Source organism: Hyaena hyaena, unplaced genomic scaffold (genome assembly GCF_003009895.1).
Source record: "Hyaena hyaena isolate Hyena2069 unplaced genomic scaffold, ASM300989v1 scaffold_1491, whole genome shotgun sequence".
In the NCBI taxonomy this organism is placed as follows: domain Eukaryota; kingdom Metazoa; phylum Chordata; class Mammalia; order Carnivora; family Hyaenidae; genus Hyaena; species Hyaena hyaena.
Window position 1 is genome coordinate 97,048 of NW_024082120.1, and position 23,802 is coordinate 120,849.

Below are 23,802 nucleotides of genomic sequence, written 5' to 3' on the forward strand. Positions count from 1 at the left end.
GGAAGGCAGCAAGAGAAAACAAAATTAAAAATATACACAAAACAATTAAAAAAACTTTTGTAAATGTTTTATTTGTTTTTGAGAGAGAGAGAGAGAGACAGAAAGAGTGTGAGTGGGGGAGAGGCAGAGAGAGAGGGAGACTGAGAATCCAAGGCAGGCTCCAGGCTCTGAGCTGTCAGCACAGAGTCCAATGTGGGACTTGAACCCACGAACCACGAGATCATGACCTGAGCCGAAGTCAGATGCTTAACTGACTAAGCCAACCAGGCACCTCTACATAAAACAATTTAAAAAATGGGGTGTACTAAGACCTTTCCTATTAGTAATTTTAAAAAATCTAAATGGATGAAACCCCTTAATCAAGAAACATGGAATAGCTGAATGGATTAAAAAAAAAAAGATCCAAGTATATACTACCACCAAAAAACTGACTTTAGATAAAGGACAGACATAGGCTGCAAGTGGAAAGATGGGAAAAGATATTCCATGCAAATAGTATCCAAAAGACAACAGGGGAGGTTATACTTACATAGGACAAAATACAGTATAAGTCAGAAACTCTCATGAGACAAAGAAGGACATTACATAGAAAGTTATATTCATCAGGAAGATAAAACAATTATAAACATTTATGCACCCATACACCCATATATTTATATATATGTGTGTATATATGTGTGTGTGTATATGTGTATATATATGTGTGTGTACATATATGTGTATGTATATATATGTGTGTGTGTATGTATATGTGTTATATATATATATATCAACAGAACACCCAAATATATGAAGATGGAGCTGAAGGGAGAAATGGTAACACAATAATAGTAGAAACTTTCAATACCTCACTTTCAATAATGGATGATAGATCAAACAGTTAGAAGATCAATAAAGAAATGAAGGACTTGAATAATATCATAGACTAATTGGACCAAAGAGACATACACAGAACACTCTACCCAATAACAGCACAATACACATCCTCAAGTGTATTATATGTTCCCACTTGTTTCTCAAAATACATCCTCCAGGAACATTCCCCAGGACAGATGACACATTAGGGAACAGCAGTAGTCTTAACAAATTTAAGAATATTAAAATCATACCCAGTATCTTTTCTAACTACAATGGAATGAAATTAGTAATCAATAGCAAAGGAAAACTGGAATATTCACAGACACATGGAAATTAAATAACAACTCTTAAACAACTAGTAGGTCAAGGAAAAAATCTAAAGGATAATTAGATAATGTCTTGAAATAAATGAAACAAAAACACAATAAACGAAAACATGGGCTGTAGCAAAAACAGTACCGAGGGGATTTTACAGCAACAAATGCCTAAGTTACAAAAAGAAGAAAGACTGCACATCAACAACTTAACTTTACACCTCAGTGAACTAGAAAATGGAACAAATTAAAAGCAAAGTTAGCCGAAAGAAATAATAAATATTAGAACAGAAATAAGTAAAATAGAGAGTAAAAATCAAGAGGAGAAATCACTGAAAGTAAGTTATTTTTTAAAAACTAAGCTCCTGAGTAGCTTAGTCAGTTAATCATCTGACTTTCACTCAAGTCATGATCTCATGGTTCACGAGTTCAAGCACCGCATTGGACTTTGTGTGGACAGGGTGGAGCCTGCTTGGGATTCTCTCTCTCCCTCTTTTTCTCTTCTCCTCCCTACTTGCATGCTTCCTCTCTTCCAAAAGAAATAAAATTAACTTAAAAATCAGCAAAAATAGATGAATCCTTAGCCTAAACAAAGAAAAAAAAAGTAAAAAAGACTCAAGTAACAAAAATCAGAAATGAAAGAGGAGATATTACAAATGATGCCACAGAAATAAGTTATCATTAGAGACTTCTATGAACAATGATGCACCAACAAGTAAGATAACCCCGGAGAAAAGAATATATTTCTAGAAACATATACCCTACCAAAATTGAGTTTGAAGAAAGAAAAAAATCTGAACAGATGTATATATAACTAGTAATAAGACTGAATCAATAATCAAAATCTCCCCATAAAGAGGACCAGATGGCTTCACTGGTGAAGCTTACCAAACATTTAAAGAAGAATTAACACCAATCTTTCTCAAATTCTTCCAAAATACTGAAGACAACACTTCCAAACTTACTTTATGAGGCCAGCATTACTCTGATGCCAAAACCAGAGACACTATAAGAAAACTACAGACTAATATCCCAGATGAATATAAATGCAAAGATCCTCAACAAAATACCAACAAACCGAATTCAATAGCACATTAAAAGGGTCATATGTCATAACAATGTGAGATCTATTCCTGGGATGCAATGATGGTTCAATGTAGGAAAATCAATGTGATACACCACCTAAACGGAATAAAGAGTAAAAATCACATGATCATCTCAATACATGCAGAAAAAGTATTTGGCAAAATTGAACCCACTCATGATAAACACACTCAATAAACTAGGAACAGAAGGAAATTACCATACATAATAAAGGCCATATAAGAAAAGTCCAAAGCTCTAACATTCTAACTCAACAGTGAAATCGAAAAGCTTTTCAAGCAGGAACAAGGCAAGAATGCACACTCTCGCAACTTCTTTGCTACATTATAGTACTGAAAGTCAGAGCCAAAGAAATCAGGGTTTGAGATTACAAGCATAAAAATCAGAAAACAAGAATAAAATTATCCTTGTTCTTAGATGACATAATCTTATATGTAGAAAACCCTATAGGTCACACACACACATATACACGCACGCCACACACTAGTCAGAACTAATAAATGAATTCAGCAAAGTTGTAGAATACAAAATCACCACACAAAAATCACTTGTGTTTCTATGCACTAACAATACACAATCTGAAAAAAGAAATTAGGAAAAAAAATCCCATTTGAAATAGCATGAAAAAATTAGGATACACTTAACCAAGGAGGTGAAAGTCTTATACACTAAAAACTACAAAACATTGCTAAAATAAATTATAGAAGACGCAGTAAGTGGAAAGACTTTGTGCCCACTCCATGAGGAGTAGAAGACTTAATATTATTAAAATGTCTACACCACCCAAAACAATCTATGGAATCAATGCAATCCATATCAAAATCTCAGTGGAATTTTTTTTACAGAAATAGAAAAAAAGAATTTTAAAATTCATATGGAATCTCAAATTCCTCCAAGTAGCCAAAACAGTCTTGAGAAAAAAAAGCAGCTGAAGGCTTCACACTTACTAACTTCAACAGTACGGAGCTAGAGTAATGAAACAGTCTGGTATGGCGTGAAGATTCCAGAAAAAAACCCTCATGCATATTTTCTTTTTTTTAATGCTTATTAATTTATTTTGAGAGAAAGAGAGCACAAGCAGGGCAGGGGTAGAAAGACGGAGAGGGAGAGAATCCCAAACAGGCACTGCTCTGTCAGCACAGAGCCCAATGAGGGGGCTCTAACTCACAAACCTTGAGATCATGACTTGAGCCAAAATCAAGAGTCAGAAGCTTAACCAACTGAGCCACCCAGGTGCCCCAAAATGACCAACATGTTTTTAAAAGATGCTCAGTATCACTAATTACTGATCAACACCACAACAAGGTATCACCTTGCATCAGTTAGGATGGCTATTCTAAAACAAAAACAAAAAACAGAAAATATCAAGAGTTGATGAAGATATGTAGAAATTGGAATCCTTGGACGCTGCTGGTGGTATTATAAAAATGGTGTAGCCCCTATGGAACACAGTATAAGCATTCCTCAAAAAATTAAAATTAGAGTTGTCATATATCTAGAAATCCCACTGGGTATATATCCAAAGAACTGAGAATATGATCCCAAAGGGATATCTGCATACCTATGCTCACTGCAACATTACTTACAATCTATATGTCCTTTACTGGATGAGGGAATAAAAACAGGTAGTATACACATACAATAAAGTATCATTTCAGCCTTTCAAAAGAAGGAAATCCCATCATAGGCATTGATAGGATTTTGTGAATAAGCCAGTCACAAAAAGACAGATGCTTCATTGACTCTACTTATTTGAGGGATCTAAAGTAGCCACTTCCTTAGCAGCAGAAGTAGAATGGCAGCTGCTAGAAGCTGGAGGGAAGGGAAAGAGTTGTTCAATGAGTATAGTTTCCATTTTGAAAGATGAAAATGTTCTAGAAATCCATCCCACAATAATGGGCCTACTGTTATCAGTACTGTATTGTGCACTTAAAAGTAATTATTTACGATGGTAAATTTTGTTATGTGTCTCTTACCACAATAAGAAAAGAAGAAAAGTTGATTTTCTCTCCCACCTTCTCATCATCAAAAATGACTACACATATGTTACTAAAGCTTTCCAAAGAATGCACTCCTGGGACGAGACAAAGCATGGAAAATCTCAAAATAAATAATTTTCCAAAATTTGTGAACAGATGAAAACCATGTTTTAAAATGTAAATGTTATGCAATCTTGAACACATTTGCTTTTGTGAACACTTTAAGGAAATTAATACAGGAAGTTATTAGAAGTATTTACTGACCTTTTAATAGGTCAAAGCTTTTATGAGCTTTAGGAAAAGAGAGATGTGTCAGAAAACCAAGATAGAATCAATACATGAAAAGTCGACAAAATTGATTAAGTCTGAAATGTATTTTTAATGGGGTTACAGATTTTAGTGGCCAGACTTTTCAAAGGGACGATTATCTATAAATGGATGCACTGCATCATTTGAAATTCATTCATCACAACTTAGAGAAAGGCAGGTGTTAAAGTGACCCCTTGATGTTCCTACTATCTCTCTAATTTTGTGATTTACAGAAGACTAGATTGAAAGCATGAGTTTGACAATTTTCAATGTTGCTTCACTGTTGGATCAGACTCTGAATCTTGTCTGCAGACCTGATGCTGCTAATCTCTACTCATTTTCGAGAGATCCCCTGTCTAGTTTGCACTGCCAGGTTGATGACCAGACTCCAAATTCCCTTCATTTTCAAGACCTGGTCTTTTTTCTCCTTTCCAGTTCCTGGCATCCATGAGCCAGCTAGAATCCAGAGCCTGCACATGTCCAAAAAGAAAGGTTGCACAAGTTTTCTATACGAGCGATTCTCAACTTCGGTGGTTAGATAGTTGGCACAGTTTCAATTACTTCAAGAAATAAAGCAAATGTCTCAAAAAAAATCTTAAAACTATGTTTTACTTAGATTAAAGAAACGCTGTTTAAGATGTTTTTAGCAGCCACATAATGAGTAGTATAGTCAACTATTTTAATGACTCCATTTGATTGTCACAGCTTGAGGCAGATGTATGGCTGTCCTCAAAATATATAAATCTGAAACCAGGGTTCAATATCCACAAATAATAGATGCTAATTGAAAACAAAAGGGAAAGAAAAGAAATCCTGATATTTCTAAGTATTTTATTCTGGTTCTGCCTCTAATATAAATGGTATTTCTCAGTAGATTTAACAGTGCTATAAGTCACAAATGGCCAAATCTCTTCTGGCTTTCAAAAACAAAACAAAATGCCCCTCTGATCTTCAAGACTCTTCAAGTCACTGCCATGTTCCTTTTTTACCCTTCACAGCCAAACCTTGTGAAAACAGACTGAACTTCTCATCCCCGCTTATTCTGAACCTCACTCTACCTTGGCTTCGAAAATAAAGTTCTAGAGACTTAGTTCACCCTAGTGTTCCCGATCCTCTCTGAAGTTGCTAAATTCTATCTGGCTGCACACAATTTCTTGTAAGCAGCCGTAGCTGACTCTGGAGTGCATGTTGGTGGTCTTGGCTCCTGGTCTCTATTCTCTGTCAAATCCTCAACTGTTTCACCAAGGTGAACTTACTCTTCACAACTTCCTTTCTGGATGCTTCTCATGTTGCTAACTGTGTCTTTTTTTCTCTTATTGTCTTATCCTTTATATTTAATAAATGGACTTATCTTTTCAGATATGCCTTCCTTTCTACCATGTCCTTATCTCTGTACCAAATGGCATCCTCAGACCATCTCCAGAAACACTCCCTACCCCGTGGAGGAGATGTTTTTGTTTTTTTTAATTTTTTTTAATGTTTTATTTATTTCTAAGAGAGAGAGAGAGAGAGAGAGCATGAGCAGGGGAGGGTCAGAGAGAGAGGGAGACACAGAATCTGAAGCAGGCTCCAGGCTCTGAGCTGGCAGTCAGCACAAAGCCCGACGAGGGGCAAGAACCCACGAACCACGAGATCATGACCTAAGCGAAAGTCAGACGTTTAACCGACTAAGCCACTCAGGCGCCCCAAGGAGTTATTTTCTGAGTGCTGGGTGGCAGCCCACTACCTCATGCACTTCTGCACTGGGGACAGACCTCCAACTAAACTAGCTCTCACTTTTCAGTCCTTATTGTACCTAAGCTCTGCTGCAAATTAGAAATTGTTGAACACTCCCTGCCTCTTGAAAGGTCGCTTTCCTGCTCCTCTAACATTACCCTTCCAGGACTTGTTGGTGATTCCCTGGCCAGCCTCTTCACCTCAGTCTCTTTAATAGATGAATTACTTCAACCCTTGCAAAATATAGCTGTTACTGTGGATTTCTTCTAGGCCTTCCCTCTACCCCCACCTTTGTCTTGCATGCATAATTACATGGGAGCTGCTACGAATTCGCAGTGACTGATGTACATTCAAAAATCTCATTTAATTGCTTGGGGGTTATGGATGTCTAGGTAGCAGTAATTTTTAGAAGTTCCCCAGGAATGCCTGGGTGGCTCACTCAGTTAAGCAACTGATGATTGAGCCCCATGTGAGGCTCTGTGCAAAGGCTGCCTGGGATGGTCTCTGTCCCCTTCTCTCTCTGCCCCTTGCACTTTTACGCTCTGTGTCTCCCTCTCTCTCTCTCTCTCTCAAAATAAATGAACAGACTTTTAAAAATAATTTAAAATAGAATAGAATAGAATAGAATAGAATAAAATAAAATCTCCCAGGTGACTTTATGGTCATTCATCATGTGGATTACCACAGTACCCTCCTAACTCGGATTTCTCCCCAGGCTTTCACAAGACCTTCAAAGCCAGCTAGGTATAAAAGCTGTTTTGTCACTCTTTTGACAGTTTAAAGGCCATCAAGATCACTCTGGAAAGCTCAAGAGAGCCTCATCAACTGTTTAGGGTTAATAAGCAACTTTCTGATTATAGCGTGGCTTCCTATGTCCTTTCTCCTAGAAAGAGAGACCTGCTCATCCTACCAGGACTGTTGTAATCCACACGGTGATTATAGTTCTTCATATACATAAAAGCTGACATTCTGGGCTACATATCAGTCTCTTTCATATTCGTTAGTAAGCTCCAACCCTGAGGGAAGTAACTCCCTGGCTTGTTAATAAGATGAAGTGTTGAGGCTACAATGGTTGAGGCCCAGATGGGAGACTGGGATTAATTTCCAAAGATGAAAGCTGCCTTATGAGATGTTTATCTTGCCCTGAGATAGACTGACCTCGTCTAAGGTATTCTTCTCTATCTCCTCCAGAGCTATCTTAGTCATAGGTACGGTGATGAAATTCCATACTGCTTATAAATGGCTAGTTAGATAGCACTCATTCCAATGAGTTTCATTCCAAATATGAGACTGGCCTTAAGTAAAATAATGAAAAAGAGATGACAGGTAATACATACTTGCTTCTCCTTTTTTTCATTATCATAAAAATTCATATGTTGGGCCCTATTCCAAAGTTATAGACGATACAGATTATGGGAACTCTTCCCATAACTTCCATAGTTATGGGAACTTTGTCACCTTGCAAAGTATAATTGCTATGTTGTTTGGAGACAAAATGGAGCAGAAAAGAATGGTAAGACTTTAAAAACTGGAAGTATTTCACTGTTCTTATATAATTGCTATGTAACAAAGGGTTGCTCTGGTAAGAAGTTATAACCAGTGAACTTTATAAAATTCAATGAAAGATTTGAAACAGGAAGATAGTAATAATAACAATAAAAACAATGAGCCATACACTATACAACCTCATTTAATCCTTATAGTATCCCTGTGAGGAAATCATTATCATCTCCACTTTACAGGAGGAGAAACAGGGTTCATACACTGTGAGTGGAGGACAGTGGTGACCCACTCAGCTACACCCAACTTCTATCACACCATACTTTACATACGTGAGGCCAGCCTACCAAGAGTAAGAGCTAAACTTTACTGGATCCATTGCCAAAGGACCAAAAGAAGAAGGGGTTATCCTCCAAATATGTCCTCCAAATATGATACAAAATTAAATATGCATAATTCACTGGTTAGAATGCCCCCATGAGTCATCATGTTTTAATGTTATCTCAAGATTTTTAAGGTCTGAGTATTTACTTTTAATCATAGTATCAATACAATTCATAATTTCATATTTTCCCCTCATGGTAGCTAAAAGAAATGCATGAAGGTGTGACTAGTCCACACTAAGGACTGTGACTACTGATTTATCTTCCTCAGGATACTCAAAGCATTGGGAGTGAAACAAGAAATAAATGGTGGCTTCTGGAAGGTTCAATGAAATTGTTGAATGGACTGAAACACCACAGACAACCAAGTCGCTTATTTTTCACTTCAAAATATTCAGGACAGTTATATTCTCTTTCATCTATATTGAAGAGGAACAGTGGCAAGTGTAAAGAGTGGGGAATCACTTGAATTTCAACTCTTTTCTCACGTTGTACGAGCGGCCTCTGTCTCTTATAGACAATTGGTATCCTGGAGAGTGACTTTCTGTGAATAAGTGAATACAGCATGACCACTCTTAAAGAGATTTTACATACCAAAGAGTTGCTTTTAAAATGGGAACTATAAGTTTGATCAAAAAGAAAAAGAAAAGGACCCAAATAAATAAAATAAAAAATGAAAGAGGAGAGATCACAACCAACAGAGCAGAAATAAAAATAATAATAAGAGAATATTATAAGCAATTATATGCCAATGAAATAGGCAATCTAGAAGAAATGGACAAATTCTTAGAAACATAAAAACGACCAAAACTGAAACAGGAGGAAATAGAAAAAGAACAGACCCATAACCAAAAAAAATCGAATTAGTAATCAAAAATCTCCCAAAAAACAAGAGTCCAGGGCCAGATTGCTTTCCAGGGATCCAGGTAATTTTACCACGCATTTAAGGAAGAGTTAACATCTATCCTCTTGAAACTGTTCCAAAAAATAGAAATGGTAAAGAAAAACTTTCAAACTCTTTCTATGAAGCTAGCATTACCTTGATTCCAAAACCAGACAAAGACCCCACTAAAAAAGAGAACTATAGACCAATTTCTCTGATGAACGTGGATGCAAAAATCCTCAATGAGACATTAGCCAACTGGATCCAACAATACATCTAAAAACTTGTTCACCATGACCAAGTGGGATTTGTAGCTGGGATGCAGGGCTGGTTCAATATCCACAAAACAATCAATGTGATACACGACATCAGTAAAAGATCCTCTTTTAAGAAAAGAACCATGAGATCCTCTCAACAGATGCAGAGAAAGCATTTGACAAAATACAGCATCTTTCTTGATAAAAACCCCTAAGAAAGTAGGGATAGAAGGTTCATACCTCAAGCTCATAAAAGCAATATATGAACGATCCAATGCTAATATCATCCTCAATGGGGAAGACTGAGAGGTTTCCCCCTAAGGTCAGGAACAAGACACAGATGTCTACTCTTGCCACTGTTATTCAACATAGTATTGGCAGTCTTAGTCTCAGCAGACAACACAAAGAAATAAAAGGCATCATGGGGCGCCTGGGTGGCTTAGTCGGTTAAGCGTCCGACTTTCGCTTAGGTCATGATCTCGCGGTTCGTGGGTTCGAGCCCCGCATCGGGCTCTGTGCTGACTGCCAGGTCAGGGCCTGGAGCCTATTTCAGAGTCTGTGTCTCACTCTCTCTCTGGCCCTCCCCTGCTCATGCTGTCTCTCTCTCTCTCTCTCCTAGAAATAAAAAAATATATTAAAAATAAATAAATAAATAAAAATAAACAGTTGGCGTTACATTTAATGTTCGTAGATGAATGTGACATAAACCAAAACTCAAACCTCTGGGTTTGGCCAGAAAGAAATGTTAAACAAATATAAATATATTGGGGTTATTTGTTTTAACTTTTTACTTCTTAAAAGAATATTTAAATGTTAAAATTAGTTTGGGGTGATGAAAATTTATGGTAATACAAAACAGAATTCGCTCAAGATGTCAAGTGATGCCTACTGATACGATATTTGCATAACCCACAGAAAATGTAAGCTTCCAATAGGCACAAATTTTTCATTTGAAAACAAAATGAAAAACTAAGGACATATTTGGGAGAGGGGCGCCTGGGAGGCTCAGTTGGTTAAGCGTCTGACTTTGGCTCAGGTCATGATCTCACGGTTCGTGGCTTCGATCCCCGTGTCGGGCTCTGTGCTGACAGCTAGCTCAGAGCCTGGAGCCTGCTTCAGATTCTGTGTCTCCCTCTCTCTCTTTGACCCTCCCCTGTTCACGCTGTCTCTCTCTTTCAGAGATAAATAAAACATTTTGAAAAATTTTAAAACGACATACGTGGGAGAAAATAATGCTGGAAGCTATAAAATGTTATTAAATAATTTATATCAAGGCATTCTAGGACTAATCAATCAGTTTATGGTCTTTTAAAATCACTGGAATTCAAAGCAAAAAAAAATCACCTTGTGGTGTCTAAGATATGATCTGGCAATTGGAACTGAATTCACGTTCAGGCAAAGCTTTGGTTGGCTTGAAATGTCAATCGACAGGTTATGCACCTTGCCACTGGTTTTCACAGGAGGTTAGGAAATCCTGCTGCACCAGGTACAGGTTAGTTTCATCTAATCAGATTCAATGGCCTACTTAACTGTCATCCTTTCCCTCTCTCTTTCCCCTTCCTATTATATGCCCAATGTTTAGCTTCTCTCTCAATTTAGACTTTATGCCCTTTACATATGTCATAGTTACTCTTCATAGTGAGGTCCCAACTCATTGCTTCAGATGTCTTGAAATGTATCCCTACCTGGATGTTTACAGATTCCATACACTTGTAGTACTGCCAGAAGTATTTCTAGTCTTCCTTATGTGTAAGATTTAATCATTGATATTTAGGGTGTTAAGTTCTGTTACAAAGGTAACAGTCAAATTTATTCAAGTTATTCTAAATACACGAGGACTAAGGAGAACAACTCTAATCAGAGGTCAAAGAAAACACGGTGATGCAGCAAGCAGGATGGTCTTCCCATCTATTCATTCATTAGCTTTTCTGATTGAATCTCAAACAAAAGACCCACCTTCGGAGGCAAGAAAGTAATGTGGTCTTCACTATCTTCTGTACTAACTTTTAATCTCAGACCACGTTACTCTTAACCATATTGATTAATCCCAATTGTGATGCCTGGGAGTAGACTGAAGGTGTACAGATTTGAGGAGATGCTGCCTGAGTGACAGGCAGACAGGTTAAAATCAAGGTAGTTCCCTCCCATAATGGCTGCCTCTTATCCAGAGTGAACCTGTGACGTACAAATGAATAGCACATTGCAAACATGAAAACAGGTGTGAATTTTGCACTCCCATGGCAGTTCTTATTAGTGTTATTTTAATTCACTCCTGAACTCAACCATAACTATTATATTTACTAATCCATAACTTAATTTCATATTGAAATGTTTTCTCTGGGGTACCTTGGATATTGATTTTTATTTAGGTTTAATCCTGCAAACAAATTGACCCTGGGTGAATTGAGAAAGAATATACTAAAAATTAGGGAAAGCCTGGACCCCATGTCGGGCCCCGTATTGTGAGTTCAAGCCCCTTTGACAGCTCAGAGCCTGGAGCCCACTTCGGATTCTGTGTCTCCCTCTCTCCGCCTCTCTCACAATCGCACTCTGTCTCTCTCTCTTAAAAATAAATAAACATTAAAAAATTTTTTAAAAAAGGCATTCATTCCAACACCAGAGCAGAGCCTGATGGAAAGGAAAGTTATCATTTTCTAAACAACATAGCACAAAATACAATATATTAATCAGTCTTAAAATTGATTTGATAAAATCACAATATCTTTGAGTGCAGCCTTTTTTGCAGCGCAAAAATGAACATTTCTCTAAAAGCCCTTGACACTTGGTCTTTCTGCCTCTACTTGAATATTTCAGTGACTGAGAGTTTAGAAGGGTGGTTCTTGAAGTTGGGAGTAAACCAAATGATCTGTAACCCTCCCCTGAAGGTTCTGCTTCATTAGGTCTGGGGTCTAGGAATTGTATTTAACAAGCTCTGCAGGTGATTTGACTGCATGACAAAGTTGGAAAATCTCCATTTGGTAAGTCACTCACATGCTGAACCTAGCTCTGCCTGCTTCGTGTCTATCCATAAATCTAGTTCTGCCCTCTGGGGCACTCCACTGCTGTACACAGTCATTTATTTCCTTGCATTTTTTTTTTAATTTGATAGAGAGAGAGACAGAGACAGAGACAGCGAGCACACAAGCAGGGGAGAGGAACAGAGGGAAAGAGAGAAAATCCTAAGTAGGCTCCAGGCTCATTGCCCCCTACAACCTTGGAATCATGACCTGAGCTGAAACCAAGAGTCAGATGCTCAACCAACTGAGCCACCCAGTACCCCTCCTTGCATTTTTTAAATGAAGTATTATACGCCCAGTACTTTTGTACTGGGATATATTATTGAAGGCTAATCTAGTGAAGGCTATTATAGCAAAGGCTAAAAGGCTAAGATGCTTGTCCTCATGAGGCTAACATTCTAGCAGGGATACTGAGACAGTGTCAATGAAAATAATGAATAACTATAGTATATGGTGATAAGAGCTATCAAGTAAAGAAAAGGAAAATACATAAATGTTAAAAATTTTTAAAAATATAAATTGGCATACCAAAAATTGGCTGAACTCAGGAATTTATGACTGAATCTGCAAGAGCACTCCTATTGTATAATCCTTAGTTTCAACCATTTTGCCAAACAGAAGCAATATACAAAAACTTGAGGGGACACTCACCTGCATCACAATTTTCAGTCACAGTCCCTTTATAAAGAGGGTGGCTGAAGGAAATCTTTCCATCTTCTCCTTCCATGTGAACGACTAAGAGGCCAGGGGCTGTCCTAGCTGGGACCCCTTGGTCCATAACTTTTAACTGCAGCAAGATTGGAAAATGTTCTGAAGATGGGTTGTGCCGAAGCTGAACTTCTCCTGTATACTCATCAATTGAAAACACTGACTGAGTCTCTGCGAAACCAAACATGACCGTTCCATTGGGTCCCAAGTCGGGGTCACTGGCTGTCAGAATGGCAGTTGTCTGGTTAGTAGGTGACTGGGGGGAAAGAAAAATTTCAAAGGGGTTCTGCTCCCACACTGGATTGTTGTCATTAACATCCATGACATGCACTTTAATAATGACTGTGGTGCTTCTTGAGCCCTGGACACTACAGTCTCTGGCCACAGCCCTGAACGTATGCTGAGATCTGGCTTCTCGGTCCAAGGTGTGGCAGGTTCTCAATGTCCCCACCACAGGATCAATGGTGAATGCACCAGAAGTTTCACCCGCCAGAAAATACTCAGTTTGCCCATTCAGACCTTCGTCCTTGTCCACGGCAGACAACACAAGAACCACTGTCCCCACTGCAGCATCTTCTCTCACAGAGGCCTGGTAATGCAGCGTGGGGAAGGCAGGCTCATGGTCATTGTCGTCCAAAACTCTGACGTGCAACTGCGCTAGAGAGCTCCTCGGTGGGTCCCCTAGATCGGAGCACAGGATGACTAAGGTAAAATTGCTGACTTGCTCCCGGTCCAAAGCGCGAGTGGTTGAGAGGTCTCCTGATGTTTCGTTAATAGCAAAGTATTCATCAGTATTTCCATCTGTGAAAGAATACAAATACAAATTCAAAATCGGTTTGAAGAAGTAGAAGTCTTTTACTGGTTATATATACATACATATGATTCATGTGATCATGTGATATATATATACATATATCATTTATATACATCATGAGATATATGTAGGATTCATTCATTCAACAAATATTCATTTCATAGTTATTACATCCTAGCATTTTTCTAAGTATGGAAGATACAACAGTGAACATGATAAAGTCCCAGCCCTCATCAAGCTTCTGTTATCAGGGGATAAACAAAATAACATAATTCAATGTCTATCTTAATTCAGTCAATAATTAAAGGGGGGACTTGGGTGGCTCAGTCAGTTAAGCATCCATCCGACTCTTGACTTTGGCTCAGGTCATTATCTTCCACTTTGTGGTTTCAAGTTCTATGTCAGGCTCTATATTGAGCCCACATGAGATTCTCTCTCTCTCCCAGTCTCTCTCTCTGTCCCTCCTTGCTTGCTTTCTCTCTCTCTAAACAAATAAACTTAAAAAAATAATTAGGATACTTGCTTTGACTGATTTGCAGTAGTATAAATTTTTGAGTATGCATCTACAACTTTTTATATTCATATATTTTTCCTCTTGAGATGATTAAAGTATATGTTTTATTTGAAATAAAACAACATTGGGGCATCTGGGTGGTTTAGTCGGTTAAGAGTCTGATTCTTGGTTTTTGCTCAGGTCATGATCTCACGGTTTGTGAGTTCGAGCCCCACATTGGGCTCTGCATTGATAGTGCAGAACCTGCTTGGGATTCTCTCTCTCCCCCTCTCTCTTTCTCTGTCCCTCCCTTGCTCATGCTCTGTCTCTCAAAATAAATAACTTTAGAAAAGAAATAAAACTATGTCAAGCATGGAAAAGAAACAAGACATAATATCCATTTTTTAGATCTCAATAAAAAATTAACAGATGGATAGTAACAATGTGGATGACAGTTATGCCATTGCAATGAGATTCTCTCCTATTTCTATGCACTTTGTGCCTGATTCATAACACTTTTGTAAGAGATGGGGGAACACTAGTCTATTCCTTCCCTAGTAAGAATGGATAATGTTTTATTCTTCTCCGTGTCCTCCAAAAAATATCTTCCCTTGTAGTGCCCATGGCACCACATGAAATAAAAGTTAAACCAGAACACAAGGGCAGAAAACCTTCAAAGATATTTTAAAGTCACCCCAAAATCTTAGTCAGGAAAAAATATAGTTCCATGACTTGCTCTCAATATCTTGGATGAAGGGCACATTCTTGGATGAGGCTCACTATTCTAAACAGTGTGCAAATTTCCTAGCATCTGCCCAGGGCCTATGGGAAAGAAGTAGAACAGCATTCAAAACCACAACAGCTATAGGTAGGGTGGGGGGCTGAGGAGAAGAGACTTGCATTTGCATTTTATTCTTAAAATACAATTAATTTGTAGCAACCATAGGGCCGCTCAGACAAACCTACATTTCTGTGGCATTTGTAGTTGATAAAATGATAAAATTCGTTCACTCAGCAAACATTTAAGGAGAACCTCCAACAGGCCAAGTATGTGCTGGATATTGGGGATACGAGGAGAGTAAGGCATGACCCCAGTCTCCAAGAATTACAGTACAGGAGGAATTGGGGGCAGTGGTGGGGCATCAAAGTGTGCTGTGAAAATCATATGCACAGGGCACTGAGAAGCACAGAGGAAGGGCCCGCAGTCCTGTGTTAGGAGGGCAGGCGGGAATGCTTATTAGAGAGACAGATAGCACAACCGGTCCCTAAAGAGGAAGGAGCCAGACTAAATGTTTTGGCAAGTGTGTGGTAGGCAGAGGGGAGAGCCTGAAGGAAGCATTCTATAGTAATGTGATGCTGTTGGGCGAATGACTGGGTCTTTGAGGTGAAAAAATTTGGAGACTGAAGGAAATCTTAGAACTCTTGGAATTTAACAGCCGCAAATGTTCTAGTGTAACTAGAACACAGGGTTCCCTGGGTGTTTGCAGCCAGAGGGCAGGGAGAGGGGGGCAGCTGGGAAGACATGAACTTAGGAGAGAAGCAGAGGGTTAAATCATGAAGCACCCAGTGTACACTGCCGAGGAGCCCACCTTAACATCTACAGGGAGCCCCTGAAGGGTTTTAGACCGGAAAGGATCATTCTTCACATTTCTGTTTTAGAAAGAAGCCTGGGCAGAATGTCAGAGCTTGATTAGAATACAGGAAAGGTAGAAGGCTATTACAGTAATCTGCTTGAGAAACTGGGAGGTTCTAAAAGAACAGGTGCGTAGAGGAAGTGGACACATCCCAAAGGTATAAAGGAAAAAAGTAAGGAGTAAGGGATGAAAGATTCATGATGGGGCTTAGGTGAAAGAGTGAAGGGTGTTTAGACCAGTTTTGCTTAAAATGAGGTCAGAATACACCGCTGGGGTCATATGAAGTTTTCTAAGGAGTATCTGGAAACTGGCAGTTTTAAGGGAATTCCCAGAAGCGCAGTTTACACATTCTCATTCCTAAAATGAGAATCCTGCCTGAGAAACCACCTAAAATCACATGAGTTTGTCTTTTCCACATTTCCTAATGTCACCTTCAGCATCCTCTTGTGTCTATCTCTTGAGCGTGGTGTCTTGGCAGCTGGCTTTGCAGGTCCACAGTGCTTCGAGAAAGATTTCTAAGTCTCTCAGTGTCTGAGGGCACAGGACTCCAGCTGGGGGCCTGACCCTGCAGGTGCCCTTGGCTTGGGCAGGGCCTGTGGGATTGAGGGAAAGTAAGGACCCTGGATTGGCCTGGAAAATTGTTTTGTTGTGCCTGAATCGCAAGGCCCCAAAGACCTCCAAGGAGCCGACACCGATGCAAGTACATAAGGGTCTTTATTACAAGCTCGAGCAGGGGCTCAGCCATCATCTGGCGCAGCAGCAGCAGAGTGAAGCCGCAAACAATAGCGAGCAGGGTTTTTATGGGGTAAGGGACCGGGTGTTACGGTGCACATATTGTACGTATAGCATCATCACATAAGCACCAATCACAATTGTACAGCACCCATGGTAACAGTTTTGACCATCCAGTTACTTTTGGTGGGACCCAATCATGACCTCTGAGAATCCTTTGAAAATGACCGATTATGAGGCGAGCTCAAAGGGCCTACGTGGGGTTTAGGCAAGAATCCTCAGTCCCTGACTCAAACCACAGGAATGTTACACATTTCTTTTGATTGGCTGATCCGAGGGTGGTCCGAGGGTGGCTTTAGCTGAAGCTTTTCCTGGAACTGGGGCTACGTGCAGCCCGAGGTCGCTCTTAATGGAGGGCTTAATTTCAGGCTCCTCAGTTTGTGTGTATTTTTTAAAAAGTAGGGGCACCTGGGTGGCTCAGTTGGTGAAGCATCTGACTCTTGATTTCGGTTCAGGTCACGAGGATGAGATGGAGCCCCACATCTGGGCAGGCTTTGTGCTGATAGTACGGAGCCTGCTTGGGACTGTCTCTCTCTTTCTGCCCCTCTTCTGCTTGCTTGCTCTCTCTCTCAAAATAAATAAATATTTAAAAATTAAATAGTCTTTTTATTCTATTCAATATGTTTAAAAAGTGATATAGCTGTTTATTTTAACACGTCAATATTTATGATGCTCTGAGAGACACTATTTAAACTTCTAATAAAAACTCTTAGTCGATTATTTAAATATATGTGTGTTGGGAGTCCTGGTTCGTCAGGACTCCGCTAAGGGCAAGGTGAGCAAGGTCACTTGCAAAGACTCTAGGAGAAGGTCCCCATGATGGGGGACAGCGGGGAGGAGTACAGCTGGGGACACATCGGTAATGTGATGCTGTCAGCCACAATTATCAGGTCTTTGAGGTGAAATAATTTGAAATGGGAGGGAAAGATAAGTGTGCTTGGGTGGAAAAAAAAAAGATTAGTCAGGGGCTCACGGGTGGCTCAGTCAGTTGAGCATTAGATTTCGGCTCAGGGGCTCAGGTCATGATCTCATGGTTCACGATTTCAAGCCCACATTGGGCTCTGTGCGACAGCTCAGAGCCGGGAGGCTACTTGGGGTTCTGCGTCTTCTCTCTCTGCCCCTCCCCAACTCATGTTCACTATTTCTCTCTCTCTCAAGAATAAATAAACAATAAAAAACTTAAAAAAAAAAAGATTAGTCAATGTTCCGTTTGGCTTTGCCATTTGAGTTAGCTTTTTCCTTTACTGTGTTTCATCTGTTATCACTCTGTAAATTGTTGAAAACTGATAATAATGCAAATGATTCTTGTCCACAGAAATGCAAACTAATCATGCCTAGTGGAATGTCAGTGATTATTGTCCTGCAGATAGAGCTCTTCTGCATTTCAGAATTCCTTATTTCCCCAGTGTGTGTGTGTGTGTGTGTGTGTGTGTGTGTGTGTGTGTGTGTGTATCTTAGAATTCACCTTGGACCATGGGGTGCCTGGGTGGCTTTGTTGATTTTAGCTGAGGTCATGATCTCAAGGTTCCTAAGTTTAAGTGCCCCCCCCCCCCCCCCCCCCCCCCCCCATCAAGCTTTCCACACTGACAGTGCAGAGCCTGCTTGGGATCCTCTCTCTTTGCCCCTCCTCCATTTGCTTGCTTACAGGCGCTCTCACTCTCTCACACACTCTCTCTCTTGCTCTCTCTCTCTCAAAAAGGAATAAATAAACCTAAAAAAAGAATTCTTCTTGGAACAATTTTAACAACTTTCTGTTTTGCTCATTAATCAATCACTTAAAAAATCTTTGACAGTTGTTAGTTTTATATTTGTATGAAAGTCATCACTTTACTTTAAAAAATGTTCTTTAATGGGATTAAGATGAAGAATGCAGATAAAGATAGGGAGATAAAGGGGTGCCATGGTAGGTGAAGACAGGGACTGGGTGAAATGACTCAGTGAGAGTGTGTCTATGAAAAAAGTAAAAAAATAAGCACCAAACACCATGAAATTTCAATAAGTCAAAGGACCACCCCCAGAACAAGCAGATTGGGAAGGCTTGTCTAGAAAGGCAATGAAGGATCAGGAGAAAGTGACTTTCTGAAGTCAAGGTGGGGCCAAGTGTCCAGGGTGTGGTGTGCAAAGGCACCAAGCAGGACAATAAAATCACAAAGTGAAAGGATCCACTGGATTTAGCAACAACAAGATCCCAAGTGTTCTCTGCAAGGGTAGTTATGGAACACATAGGTATCAGGCTAAGGAGTGAAAGCAGGGTAAAGGCATAGAAACCACAGAGAAGACAGTGATTTTTAAGATGCTTGACTATGAAGGAAAAGAGACAGCAAAGGGACGTATCTGAGGGAAGATTTTTTTCAAGATGAAAAGACTGGTAAATACTGATGGGGAAAACAAGTGGAAGGGGAAATTTTGACAGTAGGGGAAAAAGCAACTGAGCAAAAAAAAAAAAAAAAAAAGTGTCCCTGATGCAGTGAGAGGGGACAGGTGGCAATCAGGGAATTGTTTGTAATCAGTGCTCAACTCAACACACAGAATTCGAGAGCAAGCATTTAGAAAATCTTACAGACATTTGACAGAATAATTTTATGTCTGCATGATACCATAATAGATTTTTTAAAACTAGGGCTTGCATTTTGCCTGCCTTTTTTCTCACAGTAATTCATATTTATTGTATTTTACAAAAGTTTCAGTGCACAACAGATCGGAAATTTTAAAAAGTTCCAACTCTGGTCCTTAATCACTGATTGTTTGGGAAGTTCTAGAAATCAAGTGGTGGTTATAGAAGAACGAAAGGATCCAATGTCACAGGCAGGAAAGAAGAAAATGGGGCTCACTTATACAAGTCAGTTTGAAAGGGCATCATTCTTCTGGATGAAATATGACATTATACATAAACATTTAAAACATATATGCCCTTGAACATGATAACTCCACTTACATGTATCATAAAGATAGGTAAGTGTTGTTCAACTGTAACATTTTTATAATAAGACTGCTACTATGGTCAGTACCTCAAAGACCACATAAAAGGGGATGGATGAAATCAATGATATTATGCATATGCAATAGGAAGAGACATCATTAGAAATGCTAACATATATGTCTATTTACTCATCTGAAAGGTTCAAACCTTTCAGATATATGAAAAATGAGTTTACAAAACAAGGTAACAAAATAGCATATATAAGTTGTCCAATATATGTAAAACTGATGTTTCCATTCACCAAAGTTCATGGTAGAGCACTTTTCAAATTAGTAAAGGGCTTATCTTAGCAAGTCACAAATTTGGCTGTTACTACTTTTGTTCTTCATAAATCTGTATATATATACCCTATAACAATCATATTTCATTTTTCTAATCAGGCAAAAATGCAATAAAGCTATTCTCATTTTGGAGTAAAACGGGTGGTACACAGAAAATGCAACTGGTCACAGAATTTTTAGCACATAGAGAGTAATAGCTTTCAGCAGAAGCTAGTTCCAAAACTGTTTTTACAAGATCTGAAGATCTAAAAGCAGTTTCTTCCCATAATATACAGTCTCTGAAGCACTCCTCTCTCTCCTCAACTCATACATTCTATGTGCACTCCAACACCGGCCAAAAATCAGATTCTTCAATCACTTTTTCTTTTAAATGAGTAAGAAGATGCGGCTCTCTCCATACAAATGGTAACAATATTCTGCCAGAAGTCTTTGTGGTTCTGGTCCAAAGGGAGCAATATCACAAAATCATCTTCTGGTAGAAGTTCCTACAGATTTTGATCAAGGATGGGATATGGTGTAGATCTTAAGTGTGGCACTGACATTCAGATCTGGGAGCTCTCTGTCTGCTCTAGTCTCTGGTCCTTTCATTTAAGGACCTGACAGGGGTGCCTGGGTGGCTCAGTCCATTAACCTGCTCTTGGGTGTGATCTTTCAGTTAGTGAGTTCAAGCCCTGCATGGGGCTCTGTGCCGACACCTCAGAGACTGAAGCCTGCTTTGGATTCTTTGTCGTCCTCTCTCTGCCCTTCCTCCACTCACAGTCTATCTCTGTCTCTGTCTCTCTCAAGAACAAACATTAAAAACATTTAAAAGAAGAGTCTGACAAAAGTCTTGATAGCTCAAAATAATAAAAAATATTAGTGATCACATGAAAGAAATAAAAATAGAAAAAAGTTACATGTTCCATCTCCACACCCACTAGTGTTAGTATAGAAAAATTCACAAGAGGGGCACCTGGGTGGCTCAATCAGTTAAGCGCCCACTTTTGGCTCAGGTCATGATCTCGTGGTTCACGAGTTCGAACTCTCATCTGTGCTGACAGCTCAGAGCCTGAAGCCTGCTTCGGATTCTGTGTCTCCCTCCTCTCTGCCCCCTCCCGGCTTGCACTCTGTCTCTTTCTCTCTCTCAAAAATAAATAAACATTAGAAAAAAATTGAAACAGAAAAAAAGAAAAATTCGCAAGAGTCATGGAGGGGAGATTTGAGAATTCGGAGGCCAGTAGTTCAGAGTGTCTGTGGAAAGGACATACACAGCACCAAAGAGCTCTTATTGGGTGTGTATTCTACAGTCACTGTAATAAACACCAAAATACAGAATAATCACCAGTGTGTCAACTCAGGCAGTATCCTGGGGAGAATTTTAAAAAAAGAAAATACTTACCAATTATATGATACCTGACAGCTCCGTTATTGCCAGCATCCATATCAGAAGCCAAAACAGTGTAGGCAACCCCTGGCTCTTGGTTTTCCAGAACCTCAATGTTATGAGTGGGGACAATAATCTGTGGTGCGTGATCGTTTTCATCTTCCACAGTGCAGAGAACTGTGGTGGTGCCAGATAATGAAGGGACTCCTCCATCTCGCACAAGCACTGATGTGAAATAAAAGACAATGCAGATCGTGCCATGAATTCATTCCATACATAGACTGCCCCAACTAGACTACATCAGACCCAACTACCTGGGTAGCACTGGGTCAATAACATTTTATTTAAAGACACTCTACAGAAATGTAAAATTTCACCACTACCCTCCTGCTGCTGATTTTTGTTTATTTAGCATAGTCCAAGGATCCCTTACCTCGAAGGGTGAAAACTTCCTGAGATTCTCTGTCAAGTGTGGTGGTTGTCACTACCTCTCCAGTGTCAGGATTTATCTTGAACAACTCAGATGAAGCACCTGGCATGATTTCAAACTGAAACTTGGAATTGATTCCTTAAGAAAAACATGAAGAAAAACTTAGTAATTATCCCTCTGGAAACCATTCATCTGTTTTCTTACTCTTTTTTTCCTGTGAACATGTCAGGCCATGGATGAAAAAGGCAAGATACTTAAAACATCCTTCAAATTAAGGTAAAACATACAACACACACACACACACACACACACACACACACACACACACACACACACACACCTCTTTTGGCTGTTCTTGCTAAATAAAAGCCTCATGGACTGAAATGCTTGATTTTCAAAAGTCTTAGGAGACTTTCCCATGGTGAATGCTTAAGATTTTTTCTCTTCCATAAAAAATTTCTTATGAGTGTGCAACTCTACAATATATTCCTAATTACTCCTTCTAACACCTCTGATTGTGATTTAATGACATAATTATAAGCTTGAGAGGCAAATGACAATTTCTGTAGATCAATCCTCTATTTAAAAACTTGTGCTCAGTTATTGTATTTTGTTTATTCCCCAGCACAGGAGGAAAGCATGTAGACTTGCTTATATGCATGTTTTTGTTTGTTTTCTATTTAGCATTCAGTCTCCTATCTGGAGTGAGAATAGGAGATAAGGTGGTACCACGTTATCATGTATTTTGAAAATAATGTTTCCCAATTTTTGTGGTTTCATTTCTTCCCTAAGAAAAGTATGACATCATTTCCATCATTGATAAGATAAAGATCATTCATACCATTAACTTCATGAGCTTATCCCAGGCTATTGTAGCTTATTTGCACCTTATACAAGTTTCCTTTTAATTATTTTCCTATCTTCTTTCTTAACTGACAAGAATCTAGGAATAGACATAGTACTTAGAATGTATGATTTTATACTTCAATAAAAGATGATATGCTATTCTTTGTCCTTAACAACAACACCAAAAAAGTTAATTACAAATTTCCATCTTGTCTTAAAAAGTTTCATTCCACTAAGGTCTAGTGGCTATAATATAGGACTGAGTGCTGTAGGGAGTTTAATATAAGGCTAGTTTTATGTAGGAGTAAACGTGCATGTCTTCTTACTATGTCACTTGAAAGGAAAAGGGTATTTGACATAGTCTGCAGGCATTTTAATGACCTTAAGAGAAAAACAATGACTAATAAGATACAGTAATTTGTTTAATATGGTATGGTCAGAGGTCCCTCCCAAAATACCATTCTATCAGTAGACATTAGGTTTATTATTACACTAATGATTACTTAATAATCATGGAGATTACTTTGGAATCATAATGATCACGTAATCTCTTCTGTAGCCAAGACAAAAATTCTAAAAATTCCAGGTTAAATGTATTATTTCTATCTCTTTGTACATTATTAAAATGGAAACAGTACCATCTTACATCTACTTTTCCTTGTTCCTCAAATATTTGATGAGCAAAATTAAGTGTCACGCATAGTGTTAACAGCCTAAGAGACAATGGTGAATCAAACAGTTACGGCCTCTGCCTTCAGGGAGTTTACAAAGAAACAGCACCATTTAATTTTGGACCCTTTATTTTTTATTTTTAATAGTTTATTGTCAAGTTGATTTCCATATAACACCCAGTGCTCATCGCCACAAGTGCCCTCCTCCATGCCCATCACCCCCCTTCCCCTCCCACCCACCCCATCTGCCCTCAGTTTGTTCTCGGCATTCAAGAGCCTCTCATGGTTTGCCTCCCTCCCTCTCCCCAACTATTTTTCCCCTTCTTCTCACCCATGGTCCTCCGTTAAGTTCCTCCTAATCCTCCTATACGTGCAAACATATGATATTTGTCCTTCTCTGCCTGACTTATTTCGTTCAGCATAACACCCTCAAGGTCCATCCATGTTGCTACACATGGCCAGATTTCATT

General features: G+C 39.0%; 1 protein-coding gene across 1 annotated transcript in view; it reads right to left on the minus strand.

Annotated features, from left to right (window-relative positions):
- DCHS2 (dachsous cadherin-related 2) overlaps window positions 1–23,802 on the minus strand; it is a 243,455-nt gene that overhangs the window by 37,829 nt on the left and 181,824 nt on the right. Inside the window, 3 exon segments of the mRNA XM_039223888.1 lie at window positions 12,972–13,829; window positions 21,401–21,610; window positions 21,819–21,953. Of these exon segments, the coding sequence (XP_039079819.1) occupies window positions 12,972–13,829; window positions 21,401–21,610; window positions 21,819–21,953 (1,203 nt within the window).